Raw genomic sequence first — 13,376 nt, 5'->3', positions numbered from 1 at the left:
ATTTTGGCAAGCAAGCCATTAGAAGTGGTGTGTGTTGATTTATTTGGACCTTTACCTACAGGAAGAGGGGGGGTAAAGTATATTTTGGTAGTGTTAGATGTTTTTTGCAAGTATGTAAAATTGTATCCTATTAAAAGGGCTACCGCTCAAGTGGTTACTGAAAAGGTAATGGACATGTATGTAAAAGAGGTAGGCATTCCAGAAAAAATAATTTCTGATAATGGACCACAATTTCGAAGTGAGCAGTGGAAAACATTGTCTAGTATTTTGGGTATTGAGTTAGGATACACTGCGGTATACCATCCAGCTGCTAACCCTGCAGAGAGGGTGATGAGAGAATTGGGACGGTTGTTTAGAGTGTACTGTAACGAAAACAATGGCCATTGGGCAATTGTTGTAAGTCAAGTGGAAAAACTGATAAATAATTGTTGGCATGAGAGTACAGGGTACACACCTGTTGAATTGATGTTACAGGTTTTGCCTACCACGAGATTGCAAAAGGCAATTAATTTTCCTAAAAATGAGGAAATGTAGTTAAAAGACAAGTTAGAAAATGCTAGGGAAAAACTAATGTATAAAGCTAGTGTGAGAAAAAAGAAATTTGATAAAAATGTTAAGCAAATTAGTTTTAAGGAGGGTGATGAAGTTTTGATTGCTTCACATAAGTTGTCTTCGCTGATTGATAATAAGATTCATAAGTTTTTCAAATTATATGATGGACCATATCAAGTTGAGGCCATTGTAGGCCATAATGTGTACAGAGTGAATCATACGAATTGGCATGTGTCATTGCTAAGACCATGGAATATAAAGTAAAATGTTGTGTAAAGAATAAATAAGGTTGAAATGTTTGTATGTAAAGGTGTAAATTAAGAAATATGTTTTAATACAGTTTGGAACTTTACTGTAGTATCTGTACCATTCAGTTATCGCTACCATTGTAAAGTGGTACTTGTATTATGGTGTGAAATAGGTTAGCTGAGCTGATTAGCAGCTAAAAGGGTTTTAGTTGGGCGCCCCTTACCTTTCGGCTAGCTCAGGAGCTAGGAATGAGGATAGATGAGATTGGAATAACCTTGGTGTATTTTTTGTGTAATTTGGTAAAAGGTTAGCAGAGCTGACTAGCAGCTAAAAGGGTTTTAGTTGGGCGCCCCTTACCTTTCGGCTAGCTCAGATGCTAGGAATGATAGGGAAGAGGGGTCTCTCGGTCTGTTGGACCTACATGTCGTTCTCTAGGTCCGACAAAACAAATTCCTCTGCCTGGAATGACAGATGGAAACCCTGCTGAGGTTTCGGGGCATGTTTGTCTGCCTGTAAAGCCGTGGGTTCCCTGCGGAGATTTCTAAACGTGTCTGTTAGTGAGGAAAATGACAGATGGAAGCCCTGCTGAGATTTCTGGGCATGTTATGTCATGAGGGAGAAGATGGTACGGCTCCGCTGAGAGTTCCAAAAATATTACTGGATGGAGTATTCTTTCCGCTGAGATTTCCAAGCCCGTTCTCTTCATAGAATAAATGAGTATGATGATCTTAGTGCTGTGGAGTATTTCACCCCTTAACCATACCGTATAGTAAGACCCTGGGAACAGGATGGCCAAATGAAATGAAGGTTTGGTTGCGTCTTTTTGAAGACGGGTCAAAAACCTGCTGTATGAGGGAGATAGTGGATTCACTGTTGAGAGTGGAAGGAAGGTTAAAAATGTATTTGTCATTCTATTCGTCATATTGTTTCTTCATATATATATTATTCATGAGATCTTCAGTAATTATTCTATTAGTCAAATCTTCATAATAATCATAATAATAATAAAATTAAAGGCATCAGCAGTAGAAAGGTAAAATCAGAAGTTTGGTCAGCAGTCTGAGTTAGCAGTGTTGTTAAAGTTTGTTGGTGCAAGTATGAGGGGTGGAGGAATTGATTGATTCATAAATGAAAGAAGTGGGGTCCTGGTAATTGAGGAGTTATCCGTCGTCGTATAGTTCATCGTCAATTGGGGTTAGATGTGCCAGCTAGTGTCGAGGTGCTCCACAGCTGAAGTAGGTTAGTCGTTGAGATTATTTTGTCATCGAGATTGTTTTTGTCGTCGAGATTGTTTTTTGTCATTGAGATTGTTTTTGATGTCGAGATGGTTTCAGGTGGTTAGAGGAACGTAATGCCTGCAGTTCTCATTCCAGCTAGTGCAGCTGAGATAGTTGTGTCTTCGAGGTATTTGGAGTTGTTGCAGTTTGTGTAGAAGTGTCCACAGCTGTTCCAACCAGAATTGAGATATGTGATAGGAAGATTCTTAGTAGACCAGGGAACACTGCTTGAAATTTGTGAAGAGATTAATTTTGAAACTACTTGTATTTTGTATTAATAAAACCAAGAGAACATTAGGGATGAGGATTGTTGACTGTACCAAAACTGAAATTTCAATTTTAAATTTAACAGAAAATTTGTATTAATCTTCACAATTTATAAAAATAATTGTTTTTTTAATTTCTTTTATAAACGAGAGTGTAATGAAAGGATGCATTTATGTCTAAAGATTTTTAAAAATATTTTGTACAGGTTAGGTTTTCACTTTGGTAACTTTTCAATGAAATGTAGTGTTAATTTAATTGAAAAGTTGGGGGGGTTATGTAGCATTGCAAGACCCTGCCCTCCTAAATAAATAATTTTCTTTTAAACTTCTTTTTGTATAAGTAAATATAAATAAGTCAATGTTTTTAGAGTGGTGTGTATGTTATGAGACAGTAGAATCAAACGTTATGAATATTAATATATGTTATTTGCACATGCTATATGTTTTAAGAAGGTATTTTGTATTTTACTAGACATTTTTAATCATTACTATTTTTTATGTAATTATTCACAAAGAAGTCGCTGTACTAGATTTTTGCCTGTTTAGGCCTACTTTTTCAGGTTATTTCTAAATGATTTTAATGTTGTAAAGTAATTTGTATTATAATTGCTGTTTATAATGTTCATTAACGTGTGGAATGATTCTAGAACACGGGACTGTGTCTGGGCTGGTGTAATGGTTAGGAAGAGAGGCATGAGAGGCCTGTAAGTGGAAGTGAGAAAGAAACAGTGCTTCCCCGCCAACCGAGATAAAGATGGTAATTTCCCCCCTGCGTGGGAACTGAGTGATAACTGCTCTCTCACGGTGTGGGAGAGAGAACGAGAATGGGAGTCCCCGATTTCGAGGTGAAATTGAAAAGAGATAGATCAGGGGAAGCCCAGAGTTCTATATGTAAAAAGTTTTTTCATGTATTGTAACTTGTTCTGTGATTGGCTTGTATCTGTAAGAGTGAAAGAAGCGTGCGTGTGATTGGTCGGTGAGGTCATGTGACGTCTACTCCCTACGTGGAGGAGAGTGTGGCAGGACTTCACCAGTCGTCTGTCGATCGCTGCACCAGTAGGTCGCGTTCGGTGGCTTCTCGCAAATAATGTAGAAGTATTTTTGAAGAGATAATTTCACGTTGGTGGTCGGAGCCAGGCCTATTCTTAAATTAACCTAATTATTTGTTATATTTCGTTCGGGTATAATTAGAAATTACGGCCACCTTCGTAGGCGTTTTGGCTCGTGGCGAGATTCGTTTTCGCTGGGTGCGGCCCTGTTCCAGGTCGCACCATCTTCGTGTACTTGCAGTAAAACATTACTGAAGGACTTCATCTACGCTATTTTTTTGTTAATTCTCATCACGCGAACTGCGGGCATTTTTCGACGGGCAGATGTATGTGGAATGAGTGAGAAACCTCTTTTGAAAGTGTTTGGATTCGTCTGTGCATTCTATTCTGAAAAAATAAAACAAAAACTACCATCGAAGCTTTAAATCTTTTTATTTTTGTAAGTAACGAACCGTTACAAGTCAGTTAAAAAAAAATTAACTATTCTACTTGAAAATTATACACCGCACATTGTTTCTTTTGGAGATTCATAAACATACTGTGAATTAATTTGCTATGCCATTATAACAAGTTAAGCTCTCTCTCTCTCTCTCTCTCTCTCTCTCTCTCTCTCTCTATATATATATATATATATATATATATATATACATATCACAGTAATTTCTTCTTTTTTTATCCTATTGTCAGTCAAGATAGCATTTTAAGTACATAGTATTTGATCTATTTTCACAATATTTTTGCTTTGCTCAGTATATTGATTAGTGGTTCTTCGGAAATATAATACATTTACATCATATAATTTAAGCTCCATTTTTTTAATGATCGAAACTTACGTTGCTTCTAATTGAAATGTCATTTTAAAATTGAATAATTTACCTTAGAGTAAGTTATAAACGTGCAGTTAGTTGTAGGCTATTTATATTCTACTGTACATGTGCACATTAAAAACTTTAGCAATTATAATAGTGTGTGACTAACAGAGTGCAAGGCTTTAAATAATTATCTAAGTTTAGTCTTAGTATTTTTATTATACTATTTACATCGCTAAATGTAATGTGTTGCAAGTTGTAGTCTATAATATTTAGCCAAGATTAAGGAGGAGAAATGGGTACAAATAACTGTGTCTTATTTATGCTGATTCCTATTAATAATCTAGTAGATGATGTCATAGGACATGTACAAAATAATTACTTAAGTTATTAAAAAAACGTTTTTGAGTGCAAAACAATCTTTATTATATAAATATGTGTAAAATGTATTATCCTCAGGCATAAACAGACTGATCAAGTGTTGTCTCAGGAAGCCTACTGTGTTGCTCTGTGTTGTCATTGTGATGTCCAGATATCTGTTTTATATTTATTACATCTTGGGTTCATCTGTGCATCTTTGTGTAGTATTGTCCACAGTACCTGTTTAGTATTATCGTTTGGTTTTTATGTTTCTCACTGTTTTGTCCAAGGTTGTTTTTTGTCTTTATTAACTGTTCTTGTTTAAACTGTGTCATCATAGTCAGCCCACTGTGTCCGTCTGTGCTCTAATATTTTACTGACAAATTCCTTCATAAAATTTTCTGTACTACGTTAACTTTTTTGAGATTGGCTGATTTTGGCTTGATTTCTTTGTGTTTGCAAATTCATCCTTTTTTTCTTTTTATCTTGTTTGATGTTTCTTATGAGTTTATAATGTACAGTGTAACCAGCAATGGCATATACCCAAAAAAAAAAATCATCTTAAATCAATCTTTCTCAGGGCAGGAACAATTTGAAGAACAAATTTAAACACATAGTTTAAAAATTAATTTTTAGCAGCTAGGTAACATTGTTAGAACCTAACAGATAAAAAAACAAACATAATTTTCTTTAAAATGATTCTTGCAAATACATACGCACCATAAATTTGACAGCACTAATTGTTTACACATATTTTTTAAATAAATTGTCCGGGAGAATATTTTTAGTCCAAATTAGAAAATTTTTGAAAAAAATTTGTGTACAGTAATTTTTCAAAGCTTTCACAATCAAATACTTCAGACATTTAAAATAAGTGAGCAATTTAAATTTAGACTTTATTCAATAAAATTTACTGTTCTCATTTCAGTACTTGATGGAAAATGAAAAAATTTCAAATAGGAAAGTCTGTCGCACCCGCCAAATTTTTTGTGACTATGTCACAAAAGTGTCAATTAAAATTTATTAGAAATTTTTTTTTTTCAAAAACCTCCCTTAATATCCCAATTTACATAGTCTAACTCAACAAAAAGCAGGTTAAATAGTATAAAATTATTAAAATGTTAAAGAAAGCCATTCCAATTATGACATGAAAATAAATTGTTAGACAAGGAAACTCAACCAGCCTGCGGCCTGCCTTGTGGAAGCCTCACTAATAGAGCTGAACTGCCCTCTCTTATCTTTATCTATCTTTGTAAAAGTATTCATCAATGGAGCTGGCAGATATGCTTGCTGCAGAATGAGCTCGTATTGCAAGCAGAGAGAGAAAGAGTGTCTCCTGTGATACAAGACTCCACTGTGACATGCGATTATAGCACAGCTCTTCGGCAGGAGCATGAACTATTTGCACTGATCGACAAAGTTGTTTACACAAAGGTTCACTAGATATTGGGACGTTTGAATCCAAGCCTCCTTACTTACCATACCCTGCCCCTTAACCCCATGTTTTTATCATTTGACTTTGCATAGCTTAATGTGAGAACTTTTTGTTTTAACAATATTTTACAGCAGTACAAAATGTCAAAGTGTATACATAGTCTAGGCTATTACATCTCCAAAGTTACCAAAACCAAATAGTTTTATAGGGCAAACAAATATGTAGCTACTCTAGTTAGAGCCACAAATCACATGGGTGTCCATTTTCCCAGCATAAAAGTTTTTCTCAGTTCTTCTCAAACGTAAACTATAAATTATGCCCTGATTGTTAAACATATTCCACCTTTTTAATTTGGTAAAGGAATGGAGGTGCAGCAGTTTTAACACTAACAACAAAGCTTTTCTTAAATGTAAGATTGTAATAATTTTTATAACTTTTTTTTAATTTAGCTCAATTAGAGCAAAAAAAATAATGTACCTGACCTAAAAGTCATCAAAAATAAGCTGAAATAAATTTTGCCACAGATGCAACACTATTTAGAATTACCAAATTATTATTATTTTTTTTACCTAAAATGAGAAACAGTGACTATCACTCAATCTGACAGTACCAGGAAATTCATGATAAGCTATAATTATTAATATTCAAACTGTTCCCCTAAAATGACAATTGTGAGGATTATTACTGAAATTGGAGTGATGTTTAAAAATAAAGGAGTTCAAATCTGAATATGTTTTTTTTTATATAATATAGGTTTTTTTACACTGTCTATGAGTCACTACATCAATACAGTTCATGGAGACTCATCGCTCGGCGCCAAAATAATTTTAAGTTAGTAAAACATCCCGCAGTCAATTTTGAACATACGCACAACCAAGGAAAACTAACAGTCCTTGGGACGACACAAAAGTTCACTATTGCCCCGTCATGGGCTCCTGCTAATGACCGTGGTCAACGAAATTCAAAATAAAATAGTCCAATACAATCAGTGCTGCCCGGACCACAGCCAATAAGTTAGTCTGTAACTCACATTAAAATCGTAAATTTGTGAGCCATACGATCTCACATGGCAATGTCCAAGCTATGACTAGCAGACAAAGCACTGTAATAAACACACACTAAAGTACAAACCCAAAAATCTGCCTTCCTATTGGCTTCAAAAATTGTTCTTACAATTAATATTCTGTGATTCCCCGCTGGGGAATGTTTCTCTCTAACAAAGGATGCATTAAGTATCATCTTCATCTATCATGTCAGTGACATGGCCTCGCGTGTCTATCTTTCTTTCACAGAAAACACTATTGTATGTCGTATAAACCTACCAGAACACTATGAAACACACACATAAAAAATATAGTTATGAAAAGAAGATGCAAATGAAATAAATATTGAAATTCACACTTACATAAACAGTAACCTAGCCAGCAAAATTAAAACCAGTAAAAACATAGTTAACAGGCTTTTCTAAATAAAATGGCTAAATATCAAAATTACTTATAAATATAGTCATAATGATAAAATAAAAATATGAAGAACTAGGTCACTATGACCTTGAAGCATATGATCAGCTGGCATTACTGAGAAATATCATGGCATCAGAATACAGTAGAATCTCGTTATAGCGAGCACGGTAATAGTGAGAACACAGCTATAATGAGGTATTTTTGAGGAATTTACGGCGTGATCGCTTGAAGCGTGCTTTTGTTATTTGTCTGCTTTATCTCCACCCCTCTTGCTCGCCACTAGACATCTTGCCGTTGACGCCTGTCACATTCTTCAGCCGTGCAGTCGCCACCTAAGTGCGTGGCTTAAAAATAGAATCCCATCCTTTCTTTCTTTTATCAAACTTCCGTTAGTTATCTGTGCCGTGTGTAGACAAAGTTTGAGATTGGAACAGAAACAACGTAAGAAAGTTTTTTTTACAAATTAGAAATATGTATGTTTTTGTTTTTATAATCTCGTATTTTCACGTTTTTTTTGTTGTTATCTTAAAAGAGATAATATTAAAAAGCCGCTCTAATGAGATTTAATTGTTTCTTGGTTAACAAAAACTATTAATTATCATATATTGTTAATTGTTTATATTCTATTTATTATTATTCACGCGACGTCATACTGTACGCGTACGGAATACGTACGACTGGATTCGTAACATAGCATGTTATGCGGTATCAGAAGTAACGAGTAACGGAACGATAGTAACGAGTATTAATTGTTATAATAACGAATACATACGGGTACGCATATTTTCGTTACTTTTACACCTCTAGTAGGCACTACCGTATTTATTTTCCAATCGCTAGGGCAGTTTTCTTGTAACTTTTGTTTCGGTCAGTTGTTGGGGTATCTGTCCGGAAAAGGGGTGGTGATGGTTTGAGTTTAATCCCAAATTTATTTTCTAAAAAAGTTGACAGGTTTCTTTAAATGAAAAAAGTATAGTTTTCCAGCGACTATTACGTTTGAGGCGTACATGCGTTGCCGCAGCCACACTCCTGCTTTTTTGTAAGGAATTAAATTGTCGCGCTACACTAGCACCACCTGTTAGCAACATCCCGAACCAACATGGCCGCCAGCAGACAGCCCGCGTCGACGATAGATAGTAGGACAATGCTGCGTCGGCCACGGGCTGAGATGCTATACTTACGTGGCGTGGTAGGGTATTCTGGTTATTTTGACGCAATCGGTGATTGCATCCGTACTTATGGGTTATCGTTTTAAAGATAATTCACACATCTGCTCACAGAAATAAGATTTCTGTTAATATAACCTGTTATTTTCCAATTATAAAGGTTTAAACACAATTTTTATGCTATTTTCAGTTTATTTTTATTTTTTGGGGGCCAAAATTTGTCCAATTTGGTTATAGCGAGGACACGGTTATAGCGAGGATCAAACCCGGAACCGTGACACCTCGCTATGACGGGACTCTAGTGTACTCTGCAAAGTTGGGGAAGGCAGGGTCTTGTAATGTTACAACATTAATATTGGATTGCCATTTGACTCATGCATGTCATTTCATTCATGAGCAAGCCCGTGTAAACATACAATCTGACTATACCTTAAAAAAAATGCATGCAAGATGTCTGTCACATTTTCCATGCAATTTTTAGTGGCCTCCAATATTCTCAGATTTCCTAGTTTTCTTAATGTGCGAAACCTAAGCACAAACTTTTCTTGGAAAAGCAACTAAGCTGCATAGCCCGGAAGCACTTACCTCTTGGCAAAAGCCTGGAAGCCTTCATAATCTTCTGAAGGTTCATTATTCTTATAGTAATGCAGAGCTATGTTCTTAGGATCCACTTTTGCAGCACACATAAGTGTCAACTCAAGAACACCTTGGTAGAACTGGGCAGCAGTGAACCACTGGCATATCATTGGGAGGTTCACATTCGGGGCCACTTCTTTGCATAGCTGTAAACAATGATCATGACTTTACAACTTATTGTATTGTATAACCAGGTCATTGGCTCACAATGTCTCAACTTTCTAAAATAATATACAGCAAAACACATTCGTAAAGCATCTGATTTAAGGAGAGTAGTTTACTAACCAAAATATTTGCAACTTTAAGGAAAATAGTAAATAAACAAAAACATTTGCATGAGCAATAAAAAAATCCTTACAAGATTACAAAAAAATTTTAAAAGGTTTCAACAATAAAAATATCACCAAAACTTAAGAAAATAAAATGCAATTGTACGAAGTCTTATGATTTAATCAATACTAGTGACCTGCTCCAGCTACACACGGATGCAATCTACTAATGTGGGATCATTTTAATTTAATAATAAAGTAGGTACTTATAGTTATGAGTATCAAGTGCTCATACGTATCGGGTGTTTCCAAAGTGATATATTAACACTATCTTACGTTAAAAATAACCTTTCAATTAAAAACTTTACTACAATAAATTGTTAACGGATGTGCTGAAAGCACAAAACTTAACCTTTAGCTACTCATTTAATTTACAGATAAATAAAAAGCAAGTAGGATTTGCTGACAGACCTTAATTCTATCTATCATAAATTAGAAAGGTATTACAGATTAACAAAAAAAAATAATAATTAGGTATCTATTAAAAAATATTGAGCTAAAGAGCAGGTTTGATGAATAGCATGTGACATTATGGAAAGGTCAATTTATATCTAAATTAAATACCTGAGGTAAATAACATATATAATTGGATAAGAAATAATACACATCCTATTATAGACTTTTCTGTAGGCTTTTGTAAGACCTAAAATTCTGTAGTACATTAATTTCATGTATCAGTAGCTCTAAATCAGTGTAAGCCATATAGAGCCCTAAAAGCATATTTTTACAACTTGATAACCAAACATAGAGATTTCTCTATTATCTTTAAATTTAATATTAATGTATTAAACACATAAACCTTCCAGAAGAAATTCTCTAAATTCTCATAAATATCCACTGTGTAGTTTAGAAGTAAGAGAATAAACAGACAGACCCAGATAGTGACAGATTTATTCTATTTAAAGATACCACAGTTCAAGAAAACACATTTCAGGATTTGAAAGCAAAACTGATTTCCGCCCCTATAAGACCATCATCAGAAAAATGATCACAGTGAAATTCACACAGATTTTAGTACCCAAGACATGTTGCCATTCCCATGCAGAGAAGAGTTGGAGGTTTGCATCCCATAGCATTATGCTAGTAGGACATTGACCACAGCAGAAGATGCACTCAATAATGCATTTGGAATGCTTAGCTTTAATTTATGGTCTGGACTTGTTTCCTCCATATATCTATTTAAAGCAGTTATCAGTAGTAACTGACCATCATAGCTACAATTCGACATGCACAAGTTAATATGCAAAGCTCATAATTCAAGAAGACTGATTCATTGGGCTGTGAAAATGTTTGAGAATCTACTGATACAAAGAATATAACAGCCCAGGCTAATGCCCTCCTCACTTATTAAATGGTTTAAGTAATGATTTATTATGTTGTTTCATAATGTTCAGTACATTGGTAAGGTTTAATGATATGATTAAAATAAAAGCATTTTATTCCTTTCAAAGAAGTATTCCTATATTTTCCATTATATTTTATATTCATAATTTACATTGTTTCGTGCTTTTTAAGGTGTTCTGACGATTTGTCTAATTTCTAGTGAATAAGCCCCAAGGCCTTGTTTTTACCTGTCTGTTTGTGAATTTACATTTTTTAGATGCTTTAATGTTTTTTATGCTTCATTCAAAATGGCGTGTTAACGTAATTTTCTTATGTATTTTTTTTTTCTTGCCATGATTCTTTGTCTGAAGGTAAGCTAATGCAATATTTGGCTGGTTGCATAAGCAGATGAGAGAGTTCATAGCTGTGAAAAAAGACATAAAGAGTGTCGGGCGGCTGTTGCTATGAGTCCAAATTGGCTGGTAATTTAACAAGGTATTTTTGTGATTGGTTAAAAATGATTTCATCAGAATGTGATTTTTTTCTCGTCGTAATTTTGCTGGAAAATGCCTTACTACGGGAGGTCAGAAATTGGTATACTGCTATGGTTGTATGAGTACTGTGCTGCGACTTCCATCGGGCAGATGAGGCTGTGTAGCCTTCTTCATTTTAGTCTGCATCCTTGCTACGTACAGAGAGGTCATGGTCGGGCAAGGGCTCACAAATTATATAATTATGTGAGTTAAGAGAGAATTTAGTGGTGTGGTCCGGGCACTACTTTTTATGATCACACTGTTTTCATCTTTCGGAACTTTTAACTAGAATTTTTGACCACAGTTCGCAGGTGTTAGCCTACAGGAATGTTAGGGTAATCGCGCCATTGTTCCGAGAATGTAGTTCTTCGGCCATACTGTGAGCTTGTGTGTAACCACAAGACTTAACTACGAACTATCCTTAAATATTCATCCTTCGGTACCTGTGAACAGTCGACTTATTTGTTCAGAAATCAGTGAAGAGGTTATGTGAAACGTGTTTGTAAAAATCTACATGTACTTATTTCTTGTGGTCTCAAGATGGCTGCCATGACGACTTGTGAATATTCATAAAATGCTAATAAAAAACCAAGTAATATTAGTCTGTGTCCGAGAGATATTATTTTAGTAAACGAATCAACAATAGTAATATTTATTGGGAACTAACATATTTTTTCAGGACACAAATATTTACGCAAGTGTTTATGAATGTCCACTTCAGGCCGAATTTTGAGCTAGCTCGGGAGTGTAGAGTGCGACAAGTACATCAGTGCATGCCAATAGTCTGAGTAGGAATGCTGTCGTTTGGGACGAAGGGAAAGTGATAAAATTGTCCGTATTTCTCACTGCCAGGTTTTGATATAGGAAGATCTAGCAAGGCAAGTAGAAATGAGCTTAGTTTGCTAACTATATTCACTGAATTAAAAAATCCTTCAAGAAGATAAATTATAAAATTGTTGATAGTTGTTGAGTGGCGGATAATTTTAAATGTTTTCACCACCAGTTATTTATCTCAGGACGCAGATTGATTACTTTTTCACATTTATGCATCACAGTTCTCAAATCAGGCCCAATAGATATTTGGTTCCAAAGATTTTGGTTTTGCAGTCTTAATGTTGCTTATTTTGTTTTGTGCAATAATTGACAACCCATAAGATGATTATATTTTAGCCAGATGTAGCTTTAAGAGAAATGTATGTTGTGGTCAACAACAAGTTTTTTTTTTTAAGTAAATAAAGGCAAAGTTCGATGTTTGGAAAAGGATATGGGGGGGGGGGGAGGTGGAGGAGGATTGAAATTTTTTTTTTTCTGTTAGATGGCTAAGTGTTCTTTATTTCTTTAATTCATGGTCAGAATAATAGGTTGGATTTCGTACGAAGCTTAGACCACAATCAACGTTGTGGTATTTTGGGCTGTTTCGAGGAGCTGCTAGCTCCGTCAACTGTCCACCCACCTGTTAGCCTCAGCTATGGATGGTTGGGGCAGTCCAGCAGTGTCTGCTAGGGACAGTTAAAGTAATATTTTTCTGTTCTTTTGCAAATTCTATGGTTGTGAACTTACAAGTTTTTCAGTTGTGTATATGAAATGTCAATAAAAGTGAATAAAATGCACCTAAAATTTAAAACAACATAAGTTCATAAGAAAAACTACACACAAATATCAATAGCAATATCTAAGTACATAAGGTATTAACATATTTTTTAAAGGTTTCTCTAGATTCTCAGCAACTTAACTGGCATAGAAGTAGTGAATATTAACTATATAAATGTTCACATTATTCAAATGCTGATTAGATAGTAATGAGAAAGCACTATTTATTTATATGCATCATGAAAACATATGCCATGTACAGGGCCAGCGCGTCCATATAGGCGAACTAGGCAACCGCATACCTGCCAACCTTGGCCAGTCCAAAAGCGGGAGGTTTTT

General features: G+C 35.0%; 1 protein-coding gene across 1 annotated transcript in view; it reads right to left on the bottom strand.

The window, feature by feature from the left end:
- Positions 1–13,376, bottom strand: part of LOC134527454 (nuclear pore complex protein Nup155) — a 293,963-nt gene that overhangs the window by 102,544 nt on the left and 178,043 nt on the right. The window contains exon 17 of the mRNA XM_063360147.1: positions 9,212–9,408. Within this exon, the coding sequence (XP_063216217.1) occupies positions 9,212–9,408 (197 nt within the window). The remainder of the gene's footprint in view (positions 1–9,211; positions 9,409–13,376) is intronic.

The sequence above is a fragment of the Bacillus rossius genome, chromosome 1, assembly GCF_032445375.1.
Source record: "Bacillus rossius redtenbacheri isolate Brsri chromosome 1, Brsri_v3, whole genome shotgun sequence".
NCBI classification, from domain to species: Eukaryota; Metazoa; Arthropoda; class Insecta; order Phasmatodea; family Bacillidae; genus Bacillus; species Bacillus rossius.
The sequence above is the reverse complement of the archived record's forward strand: the minus strand, read 5'-3'. Positions and strand labels throughout refer to the sequence as shown.